Here is a 12338-nt window from a genome sequence, read left to right on the forward strand (position 1 = left end):
ATAAAGTCTCAGTAGCACATCTCTGCTTTTATATTCCAACCCTCTTGAGATAAATGACAACATTGCATTCGCTTTCTTAATCACGGACTCAACCTGCATGTTTACCTTTAGAGAATCCTCGACTAGCACTCCCAGATCGCTTTGTACTTTGGCTTTACGAATTTTCTCACCGTTTAGAAAGTAGTCTATGCTTTTATTCTTTTGCCAAAGTGCAAGACCTCGCATTTGCTCACGTTGAATTCCATCAGCCATTTCCTGGACCACTCTCCCAAACTGTCTAGATCCTTCTGTAGCCTCCCCACTTCCTCAGTACTATCTGCCTGTCCACCTAACTTCGTATCATCGGCAAACTTCGCTAGAATGCCCCCAATCCCTTCATCCAGATCATTAATATATAATGCGAACAGCTGTGGCCCCAACACTGAACCCTGCGGGACACCGCTTGTCACCGGCTGCCATTCCAAAAAAGAACCTTTTATCCCAACTCTCTGCCTTCTGTCAGACAGCCAATCCTCAATCCATTCCAGTAGCTCACCTCGAACACCATGGGCCCTCACCTTGCTCAGCAGCCTCCCGCGTGGCACCTTATCAAAGGCCTTTTGGAAGTCTAGATAGACCACATCCACTGGGTTTCCTTGGTCGAACCTACTTGTCACCTCTTCAAAGAATTCCAGCAGGTTTGTCAGACATGACCTCCCCTTACTAAATCCATGTTGACTTGTTCTAATCAGACTCTGCTCTTCTAAGAATTTAGAAACCTCATCCTTAATGATGGATTCTAGAATTTTACCAACAACCAAGGTTAGGCTAATTGGCCTATAATTTTCCATCTTTTGTCTTGATCCTTTCTTGAACAAGGGGGTTCCAACAGCGATCTTCCAATCATCCGGGACTTTCCCTGACTCCAGTGACTCTTGAAAGATCTCAACCAATGCCTCCACTATTTCCTCAGCCACCTCTCTCAGAACTCTAGGATGTATCCCATCGGGGCCAGGAGATTTATCAGTTTTAAGACCTTTTAGCTTTTCTAGCACTATCTCTTTTGTAATGGCAACCATACTCAACTCAGCTTCCTGACTCCCTTTAATTATTGGGATATTACTCATGTCTTCCACTGTGAAAACTGACACAAAGTACTTGTTAAGTTCTCCTGCTATTTCCTTATCTCCCATCACTAGGCTTCCAGCATCAGTTTGAAGTGGCCCAATGTCTACTTTTGCCTGTCGTTTGTTTCTTATGTATTGAAAGAAACTTTTACTATCATTTCTAATATTACTGGCTAGCCTACCTTCATATTTGATCCTCTCCTTCCTTATTACTCTCTTTGTTATCCTCTGTTTGTTTTTGTAGCCTTCCCAATCTTCTGATTTCCCACTGCTCTTGGCCACTTTATAGGATCTCTCTTTCTCCTTAATACATTTCCTGACTTCCTTTGTCAGCCATGGCTGTCTAATCCCTCCCCGGATAATCTTTCTTTTCTTGGGGATGAACCTCTGTACAGTGTTCTCAATTATACCCACAAACTCCTGCCATTTTTGCTCTACTGTCTTCTCCGCTAGGCTCTGCTTCCAGTTTATTTTTGTCAGTTCCTCTCTCATGCCCTCATAATTACCTTTATTTAACTGTAACACCATTTCATCCGATTTTGCCTTCTCTCTTTCGAACTCCAGACTGAACTCTACCATATTATGATCGCTGCTTCCTAAGGGTTCCCTTACTTTAAGATCTTTTATAAAGTCTGGTTCATTGCAAAGCACTAGGTGGTTGTGCAGTATAAGACCATAAGACACAGATAGCAAAAGATTACAACGTGATGTAATTGAAAATATATATTAAAAAAATACAATTTCAATGTCAATATATTGAAATTTAGTGCTTCCAAATAAGCCTGTTGGACTATAATCAGCTCCTCTGACCTTAAAGACTAGGGACACATCAGGTAAGCATCTCTTCTTTTTTACTTTGTGATAAGGGGGCTAGCAGGGATGGCAGTGCAGGGAGAGCAATGTTCCTCCAGCATGATGTTTGAGGTGAGGGGCGCTATTAGTGTCCCATCCAAGTACATCTGCAGGAAGTGCACCCAACTCTCGCTTCTCCAAGACAGTGTTAGGGAACTGGAGCAGGAGCTGGATGAACTTCGGATCATTCGGGAGGCAGAGGGTGTGATAGATAAGAGTTACAGGGCAGTAGTTAGATTAGATTAGATTACTTACAGTGTGGAAACAGGCCCTTCGGCCCAACAAGTCCACACCGACCCGCCGAAGCGCAACCCGCCCATACCCCTACATATACCCCTTACCTAACACTACGGGCAATTTAGCATGGCCAATTCACCTGGCCCGCACATCTTTGGACTGTGGGAGGAAACCGGAGCACCCGGAGGAAACCCATGCAGACACGGGGAGAATGTGCAAACTCCACACAGTCAGTCGCCTGAGTCGGGAATTGAACCCGGGTCTCGGGCGCTGTGTTACTCCTGGGCATGAAGAAAGCTGGATGACTGTTCGAAGGGGGGATAAAACAGTCAGTGGATGGAACCCCTGTGGTCATTCCCCTGAAAAACATGTATACCATTTTGGATACTGCTGGCTGGGATGACTTACCAGGGGTATGCAGTGGGGCCCAAGTCTCTGGCACAGAAAGGTAGGAGGGAAGGGAGGAGAGTGTTAGTCATTGGGGATTCAATAGTTAGAGGCTCAGATAGAAGGTTTGTTAGGAATGAACAACCTGTTGCCTCCCAGGTGCCAGGGTCCGTGATGTCTCAGATCATATCTTTGGGGTCCTGGAGGGAGATGGTGACCAGCCTCAAGTCGTTGTCCATGTAGGTACCAACGGCATAGGTAGAAAGAGGGATAAGGATGTAAGGCAGGATTTCAGGGAGGTAGGGTGGAAGCTGAGAGCTAGAACAAACAGAGTTGTTATCCTTGGTTTGTAACCCATGCCACATGATAGCGAGGCAAGAAATAGGGAGAGATATCAGCTGAACACCTGACTGCAAGGATGGTGCAGGAGGGAGGGTTTCATGTTCTTGGATAATTGAGGCTCATTCTGGGGAAGGTGGGACTTGTACAAACAGGATGATCATCACTTGAACCAGAGGGGCACTAATATCCTGGGTGTGAAATTTGCTGGTGCTATTCGGGTGGGTTTAAACTAGCTCAACAGGGTGATGGGAACTTGAGGTGTAGTTGCAGTGCAGGAGAATGAGAGTAGGGAGGATAGGAACAGGATTTCAGAGTCACAGGAATGTGCTGGCAGACAGTGAAGTGATTTGAAGTGTGTATACTTCAACGCCAGAAGTATCCGAAATAAGGAAGGTGAGTTACAGCATGGATAGGTACCTGGACTTCGATGGTGTGGCCATTTCGGAGACATGGATAGAGCAGGGTGAGGAATGGATGTTGCAGGTTCCAGGATTTAGATTTTTCATTAAGAACAGGCAAGGCAGTAAAATGTGGCCTTGTTAGTCAAGGATCATATAGCAGTGGCTGAAAGAACATTTGATGATGACTCGTCTACTGAGGTAGTGTTGACTGAGGTGAGAAACAGGAGAGGAGAGGTCACACTGCTTGGAGTTTTTAATGGGCCTCCGTAGAGATCCAGGGAGGTGGAAAAGAGGATTGGCAAAATTCTGGGTAGGAGTGAAAGGAACAAGGTGGTCATTATGGGGGACTTTAACTTCCCCAACATTGACTGGAAATGCAATAAGGAGAAAGTCAGGTCTGCAGATGCTGAAGATTAGAGCTGAAAAACGTGTTGCTGGAAAAGCGCAGCAGGTCAGGCAGCATCAAAGGAGCAGGAGAATCGACGTTTCGGGCATAAGTCCTTCTTCAAGAATGAGGAGGGTGTGCCAAGCAGGCTAAGGTAAAAGGTAGGGAGGACAGACTTGGGGCAGGGGCATTGGGAATGCGATAGGTGGAAGGAGGTTAAGGTGAGGGTGATAGGCCGGCGGGTTGGGGGGCGGCGGGGTGGAGGTCGGGAAGAAGATTGCAGGTCAAGAAGATGGTGCTGAGTCCGAGGGTTGGGACTGAGAATTTCCACTCCCCCCACCTTTTCTCAGTCCCAACCCTCGGACTCAGCACCACCTTATTGACCTGCAATCTTCTTCCCGACCTCTCTGCCTCCCCCTGCACCTCCGGCCTATCACCCTCACCTTAACCTCCTTCCACCTATCACATTCCCAACGCCCCTGCCCCAAGTCCCTCCTCCCTACCTTTTATCTTAGCCTGCTTGGCACACCGTCCTCATTCCTGAAGAAGGGCTTATGCCCGAAACATCGATTCTCCTGCTCCTTTGATGCTGCCTGACCTGCTGCGCTTTTCCAGCACATGTTTCAGCTGGAAATGCTATAACTCTAGTACATCGGATGGATCAGTTTTTATCCAATGTGTATGGGAGGGTTTCCTAACACAGTATGTCAAAGAGCCGACAAGAGGGGAGGCCACACTGAATCTGATGCTTGGTAATGAACCAGGCCAGGTATCTGATTTAGTTGTAGGTGAGCACTTTGGAGAGAGTGACCATAATTCAGTGACGTTTAGTTTAGTGATAGGTGCATGCCGCAGGTCAAGAGTTATAGATGGGGCAAGGGCAATTATAATGCCATTAGGCAAGAATTAGGTTGCATAGAATGGGATAGCAAAATGCAGGGGATGCAGACAATTGAAATGTGGAGCCGGTTTAAAGAACAGATATTGCATGTCCTTGATAGATATGTCCCTGTCAGGTAGGGAGGAAGTGATAAGGTAAGAGAACCATGGTTTACCACAGAAATTGCATCTCTTGTTAAGGTGAAGAAGGAGGCTTATGTGATGATCATGCAAGATGGTTCAGATGAGGCGATGGAGAGTTACAGATCAGCTAGGAACGATTTAAAGAGAGAGTTAAGAAGAGCAAAGAGAGGACACGAGCAGTCTTTAGCAAATAGAATAAAGGAGAACCCTAAAGCTTTCTATAGGTATGTGAGGAATAAAAGGATGACTAGGGTAGGAATAGGGCCAGTCAAAAACAGAAGTGGGAAGTTAAGCGTGGACCCTGTGGAGATCAGAGAGGTGCTAAACGAACATTTCTCATTGGTTTTCTCTCAGGAAAAGGAGAATATTGTAGAGGAGAAGAATGAGATATGAGATATTAGACTAGACAGGATCAAGGTTAGTTAAGAACAGGTGTTATCAATTCTAGAAGGAGTGAAAGTAGACAAGTCCCCTGGGCCGGATGGGATTTATCCGAGGATTCTCTGGGAAGCTGGGGAGGAGATAGTAAAGCCTTTGGCTTTGATATTTGAGACATCATTGTCTACAGATTTAGTACCAGAGGACTGGAGGATTGCGAATATTGTGCCCTTGTTCAAGAACAGCAGTAGAGATGACCCAGGTAATTATAGACCAATGAGTCTTACTTCTGTTGTAGGAAAGATTTTGGAAAGGATTATAAGAGATGAGATTTATAATCTTCTAGCAAGCAACAATTTGATTTCAGATAGTTAACATGGTTTCGTCAAGGGTAGGTCGTGTCTCACAAACCTCATTGCATTTTTTGAGAAGGTGACTAAGCATGTAGATGAGGGTAGGGCAGTTGACGTGGTATACGTGGACTTCAGTAAAGCCTTTGATAAGGTCCTATTTGGTAGGCCTTTGTAGAAAATGCAGAGGCATGGGATTGAGGATGATTTAGCAGTTTGGATTAGGAAATGGCTTTCTGAAAGAAGGCAGCGAGTGGTGGTTGATGAAAAATATTCATCCTGGAGTCTGGTTACTAGTGGTGCGCCACAAGGATCTGTTTTGGGAGCACTGCTGTTTGTCATTTTTATAAATAACTTAGACACAGGCATAGGTGGATGGATTAGTAAATTTGCAGATGACACTAAAGTCGATGGAGTAGTGGACAGTTTGAAAGAATGTTACAGGATGTGGGGGACTTGGATAAACTTCAGAATTGGGCTGAGAGCTGGCAAATGGAGTTCAATGCGGCTAAATGTGAGGTGATGCACTCTGAGAAGAATAACAGGAAGGCAGAGTACTGGGTCAATGGAAAGATTCTTGGTAGTGTGGATGTGCAGAGGGATCGTGGAATCCACGTACATAGATCCCTGAAAGTTGTCACCCAGGTTGATAGTGCTGTTAAGAAGGCATAAGGTGCGTTAGATTTCATTGGTAGAGGGATTGAGTTCCGGAGACGCAATATCATGCTGCAACTATACACAACGCTATGTGCGGCCACACTTGGAATATTGTGTACAGTTCTGGTCACTATATTTCGGGAAGGATGTGGAAGCATTGGAAAAGGTGCAGAGGAGATTTACCAGGATGTTGCCTGGTCTAGAGAGAAGCTGTTATGAGGAAAGTCTGAGAGACTTTGGGTCTGTTCTCATTGGAAAGAAGAAGGCTAGGGGGGATTTGATAGAGACATACAGGATGATCAGAGGATTAAATAGGTAGATCGTAAAAGTCTTTTTCCTAGGATGATGATGTCAGCTTGTATGAGAGGGCATAACTACAAATTGAGGGGTGATAGATTTAAGAATGATATCAGAGGCCTGTTCTTTACGCAGAGAGTGGTAAGGGTGTGGAATGCCCTACCTGCTAATGTAGTTATCTCAGCCACATTAGGGAGATTTAAACAATCCTTGGATAAGCACGTGGATGATGATGGGATAGTGTAGGGGGACGAGCTGAGAGTAGTTCACTGGTCGGCACAACATCGAGGGCCGAAAGGCCTGTTCTGTGCTGTATTCTTCTGTGTACTATGTTCTATAACCTGGTGTTGTGTGATTTTTAACTTTGTACACCCCAGTCCAACACCGGCATCTCCAAATGTAAACGCAATGTTGATAGCAGAGAGATGGATTTACTTCTTTAATCCATGGTTTATTAAAAATGTTATGGTTAAACATTACACCATGGAGCTGACTGCTCGTGTGGCACAAATACTGAAGCTGGCAGCAACTCTTTGTACCACGGCTCTACAAAAAAGGAAGGAGAGAGAAACTACAGTGAACTCCAGGCTGGTTAGTCTAAAATCAGTTGGTGCGAAAATGCTAGAATCCGTCATTACGGAGATTTAGCATACATGAGTAGAAGAAGTCAGATGTGTTGAATAGTGGAACAGGTTCAACTGGCTATGTGATCTATTTTTGCTTCTATTTCTTGTGCTCGTTGTCTCAGTCCCACACTGTTTTGAAAAGTGTAAGTTAGACTATCTCAGGAAATTCTCAGAGGCCAATCATGCGATAAACAGGAGGTCAAAAGAACAACTCTGTACCATATGCATGAACACATTCCCACCAAAGAGAGGCATGTCATCTACCCTGTTGTGGAATACATTGAAGAAAATGAGAAGGCAATGGTCTAGAGGTATTATCATTAGACTTTTAGTCCAGAAATTCAGCTAATGCTCTGGGGACCTGGGTTTGAATCCTGCCATGGCAGGAATTTGAATTCAATAATTTGTTTTAAAATCTGGAATCTACTAATGATCATGCAAACTCATCTGATTCACTAATGTCCTTCAGAGATGGAAATCTGCCATCCTTATCCAGTCTGATCCACATGTCGATGTGGTTGGCTCTCAAGTGCCATTTGAAATGGCCAAGCGAATCGCTCAGTTCAAGGATAGTTAAGGCCAAGCAATAAATGCTGACCAGCCAGTGACACCCACGTCCCATGAGTGAATAAATAAAACTTGGTGCTAACACTGGGTGAACAGAGTAAACAAGTGTTCATCTTCCAGCAGTTGAGTAACATGTTGTATTCCTCCTTTCAATAGAAAAACTCAGTGGGGAGAAATGGAGATGCACCAGAAGCATGTGCTAGTCACAAACACCGTATCAGTGTTAGGCAATTCTCAGACCATCATTTATTTAAATAATAATATGGAGTGATTTCAAATTCATTCAGAGTAGTTGTTTGTCACCAGAAGTGTGTTGTCACTATTTGATGTAAGTGAATCTTTCAACTGAGAAATACTCTTCACATAATCACAGAATTGTTACGCGTCAAAAGGAAGCTGTTCAGCCCATCGTGTTTGTGTCAAGACTCTGAGTGAATGATTCACCTTGTGCCAATCCTCTGTCTTCTCTTTAACTCTGCTTGTTATTCCTTTTCAAATAATAATCCAGTTTCCTCATAATTCAACCTGCCTCCAGCTCACAGTCAGGGAACACATTCCCGATCTTAACTGATCACTGTTTGTTTGAAGACATTTACTTTCAAGTTTCCATTCCTTCTTGTTGCTAATTACTTTAAATTTGTGTCCTATAGTTCTCCATCCCTCCAGCAATGGGAACAATTTCTTCCTATCCGTTCTGTCCAGGCTCCTCATGATTTTAAATGCATGTATCAACTTTCCTGTCAACCCTGTTTCTCCAAGGAAAGCAGTCCTGGCTTCTCCAATCAATCTGCTAGATTAGATTATTTTCATTGCTCGTACCAATGGATTGAATTTGTTTTGTATTGATCATTATTGTGGGAGGCAGGAAATGCAGTTGGGTTCTGACAAGACAATGGTTTGAAATAGAATGCTGCTGAAATTTCCCTCCGATTCATTGAATATATTTTACTTGAAGCCTTGTTTCCTGCAGATGCCGTTACCACCAAAGCGGAAGTTGGAGGATGCAGTAGTGGAGCTTAGACCACCCCCCAGAGGAGCCATTACTCAGCCTTTGAAGAAGCTGAAAATCAACGTCATCAAACTTAACAAATGTGCCGTATGCGGCTTCACCACAGAGAATGTAACTCAGTTCCAAGAGCACCTACCCCAGCACAAGACTGATGGCTCCACCTTCCAGTGCAGGGAATGTGGTCTCTGTTATACCTCTCTCCAGTCTCTGACCAGACATTTGTTCATTGTCCACAAGATGAAGAATGCCCAGCAAGTTGCCAGACAGAACGGTGCCAGGGACGAGAATGCGGCAGACAGCAAAATGAGCCTGGAGGACAGTCAGGCTGAGTTGATGCTGATGGACAAGAAGTGCAAAGTTTGCTTCAAAACATTTGAAACTGAAGCAGCCTTGAACACACACATGAGGACTCATGGCATGGCTTTCATCAAATCCAAACGTCTGTGCACATCAGAGAAATGAGGAGCAACTCTCCTGAAATGACAGTTAATTAACAAACAGTAGAGGTGACTTCATGCAGAAGGGACTGTTTCAATTGGGACAAACTTTCCCTTGTTGCAGCTTTTATTAGAATGTCATACAAACCCCTGTTACACCTCACCTGTACAGCTTGTATATGTTGTCCAGCATCACTTCTAAGCTGTAATTTGACTAAAGGAAAAGCTCAATGCCTTTGAAGAAGTATACACTTTTTTTGTACAGTTACAATACATAATCATTTCATTTTTATGCTGCATAACATAGTGTTCTTTCATCACAAACCTTGCTCACTTTTGGTCACCATGTAGTGAGTTGGTCTTCGACATCGCAAAACTAATGATATTCATTGAACTTATTTAAAGAAAAACAGAGGGGAATTGAATTTCAATTAACCAGGTTTTGTTAAAATGTTGTTTACTTATCTTGAGCTGCTTGATCTGAATACTGTCTTTTTAAATTAGAAGTTCATTTTCGATGGACCAAATTAGGGATGTATTGTATCATCATTGTACTTTGATAAACTGATCTGTTATTCAAATATTCACTTCGCTGGAGGAAAGCAAAAGGCTTCAGGAAAATAACCCCAGGAGGAATGTGTATGTCGGTGTCCAAGTTTGAAAACAATGAATGATTGTGGGCAATTTGATATTTATTTTTTTAAAATATTGACAGGTATTAGTTTTCTTGCAGTTAATGATGAAGGTCTTTTGAGACTAATTAGCAATGTGTTTAGTAAGTGTGTATGCCTGTGTGTATTCACACGTGTGCATGCTTATGTGCTTGTTCATGTGCATATTTGTGTGTGCATGTTTGTGCACCAAAAACTAGGTGCCTGCCATGCAGAAATCGGATAGTTGTGAACTGGACTGACAAACTGGTTCAGATTCTACTAATTAAAATAATAAAAATTGAAGAACAGTCATATGAATTTTGCATAGCGGCATTACACTTCCTGACAGATTGGCCTAAGGTTATTGGTTTTCCCTGGTGGCCTGTAATTTTTTTAATACCAGCTCACTCATCTTATCAAGTCAAGGATGGGTTTACACTGCCATCATAAACTAAACTGGTCCAGCACTGATTACCTTGGCCTCAGCCATCCAGAAGAAAGTTATATCTTAGAAATCTGATACAATGGTTACATTGCAATAAGTCGAGCGTGTGTGACTTGCAAAACCCCATATGCGGCATGCAAATATCCCTTACATGCAAATATAATCTCAGACACATTAGGCCGCAGTAACAAGCATTGGCTTTCTTGTGCCTCCTACAGTATTATGGTGTCACCTAGTGGTGAAAGTTTAGAATTACAGCTAATAGTCTTCAAATTGACGAAGAAATAATGCAATAATGCAAGATTTTAAAAATTGCACAACGATATGCTAAGAAAAACAAAGAGAAAATGGGCTGATCCGTATACTGAAATTAGGAGTGGTGTTTTTCAGTATTTATTTGAATCCAGAGTAAGCTTTTATAGCTGGTGGAAATGCTTCTGCTATCTTTAATTGGTAAATCTTAACATTTTACTGGCCTAGTAGAATCACTATTTTGCCTAAAAAAAGTTCTACTTTAAGAGTTAAAAAGGACAGACAGCAGGAAACCAAATTAGACTGATAATCATTTTTTATTTCATGATTAACTAATGTCTTGATTTATTTTGCACAGTTTAACGTTTTCCTGTAATTATAGAAAAGCAATTTGACGGTATCTTCTGATTTGACTAGATTTTTATGAAGTCTGAATGGATTGTTTTCCTGCAGTAAACATTTTTTATTTAATTTCTACAGGATGCAAATTGTAGTTGATATAACTCTTCCCACTACTAAGTGAGTTTGATGGTCATCTCTAGTCAGATTAAATAGTAAAATGTTTCTATCCTCTGACTGGTAAAGAGCTTTTTTTTTCTCCAAGATGTAGTAAGGTTATCGTGAATTATCTGTTCTGTGAGGGTAGAGTAGAGAAAGACACAGTAATGATTTTGTGGTACACCACCACTATCTGTAAAAGAGCCAGGAAATATTTAAAGAGTACTGTTGCATTGCCAAGTTGCCTTATAGAAAGCAATTGTATGTTTTTAAATGAAAGAAAATACACTGACAAGCATTATGCTGGACACAAATACTTTTTTTTCTCCTGGATTTGATAGAGTATTGGAAGGACTGGGGTGTAGTATATGTATAAATTGTATTTTATCTCTGGTGAATCTGGGTTCAAGTGGAGCCTGAGTTGATGGATTTTCAGTTTTCTTTATTACTTTTAAAAGTCCAATGTGAAATGATCTCAATTCAGTTGTCTCTTATGTGGCACTTATAGGCATTAAATTAGCAATCTTAGTCATACAGCTGGGATTACTAATTATTGCCATTTTGTGGTAAATGGAAATATCACCCCCATTGCTAAAATAGGAGAGACTTTTTGAAGCTGGTATAATAGCACACAGTTTTCAAAAATAAAGAAAGCTTCACCGAGTTTCAAACAAAACCAAAGAAATATTGGCAAGAACTAAAGTAATAAAAAAGATTGCAATGAACCATCCAGAAGCAAAATTAAATTTGATAAATTCAGTATTTTGAAGGATAAGATCTAGAGGTTTTTCATCTGCAGTGCAAGCTTCTCCAAACAGAATTAGCACACCATGATCGTCAAAGCAGTTTGGTCAGGAAAGCATTGATAATGTCCTTTTCATTTCATTTGTCACTCAACATTCCAAACCACCTGAATTTTGTTTTATTTTAAGAAACGGCAGCTGCCAGACTCCTTGTTATTTGGTTATTCTGTACCTTTGGTTATTTTATGGCTGTGTAGTTTAACTTCCATCTTACCATGATAAGTGATGTAAAAAATATGAGCCCTTTCTTTCAGAACTAAAAGTAAGCCAGATCTGCTGGTACACGGACATTATAAACGGAGTGCTGCAAAGGCAATTTTCATAATGAATTGTGGCCAGTCTGACATGAAACCTGTTTTGAAAATGAGCACCGAGAATGATTATTAAATTGAATTATATCACGGTTGGATTTAGTGCACAATAGGTGAATGTTATATTTTTGTATTTTGATTGTTATAAGTTGTAGAATTCAAAATGTTTTACTACAATATGCAGGTTCCCAGCCTGGAATGTATTCCCCAATGTTTTTTTTTCAAATAAAGAAGTACTGTGCCAGGGAATTGATTATGAGCAGGATTAATTATTCTACATTATCATTCCCAGTACAGCACTGATAAGATCCGATCTCCATTA

General features: G+C 41.9%; 1 protein-coding gene across 3 annotated transcripts in view; it reads left to right on the forward strand.

The window, feature by feature from the left end:
• znf532 (zinc finger protein 532) overlaps nt 1-10909 on the forward strand; it is a 155909-nt gene extending 145000 nt beyond the window's left edge. For 2 of the 3 annotated variants that reach the window (XM_060853227.1, XM_060853134.1), the window contains one exon: nt 8564-10909. In XM_060853227.1, the coding sequence (XP_060709210.1) occupies nt 8564-9079 (516 nt within the window). In that variant the 3' untranslated portion in view covers nt 9080-10909. The remainder of the gene's footprint in view (nt 1-8563) is intronic. The other variant, XM_060853316.1, reaches the window with a different exon arrangement.
• The last annotated feature ends 1429 nt before the right edge of the window (nt 10910-12338 follow it).

Source organism: Hemiscyllium ocellatum, chromosome 1, assembly GCF_020745735.1.
Source record: "Hemiscyllium ocellatum isolate sHemOce1 chromosome 1, sHemOce1.pat.X.cur, whole genome shotgun sequence".
Taxonomy (NCBI): domain Eukaryota; kingdom Metazoa; phylum Chordata; class Chondrichthyes; order Orectolobiformes; family Hemiscylliidae; genus Hemiscyllium; species Hemiscyllium ocellatum.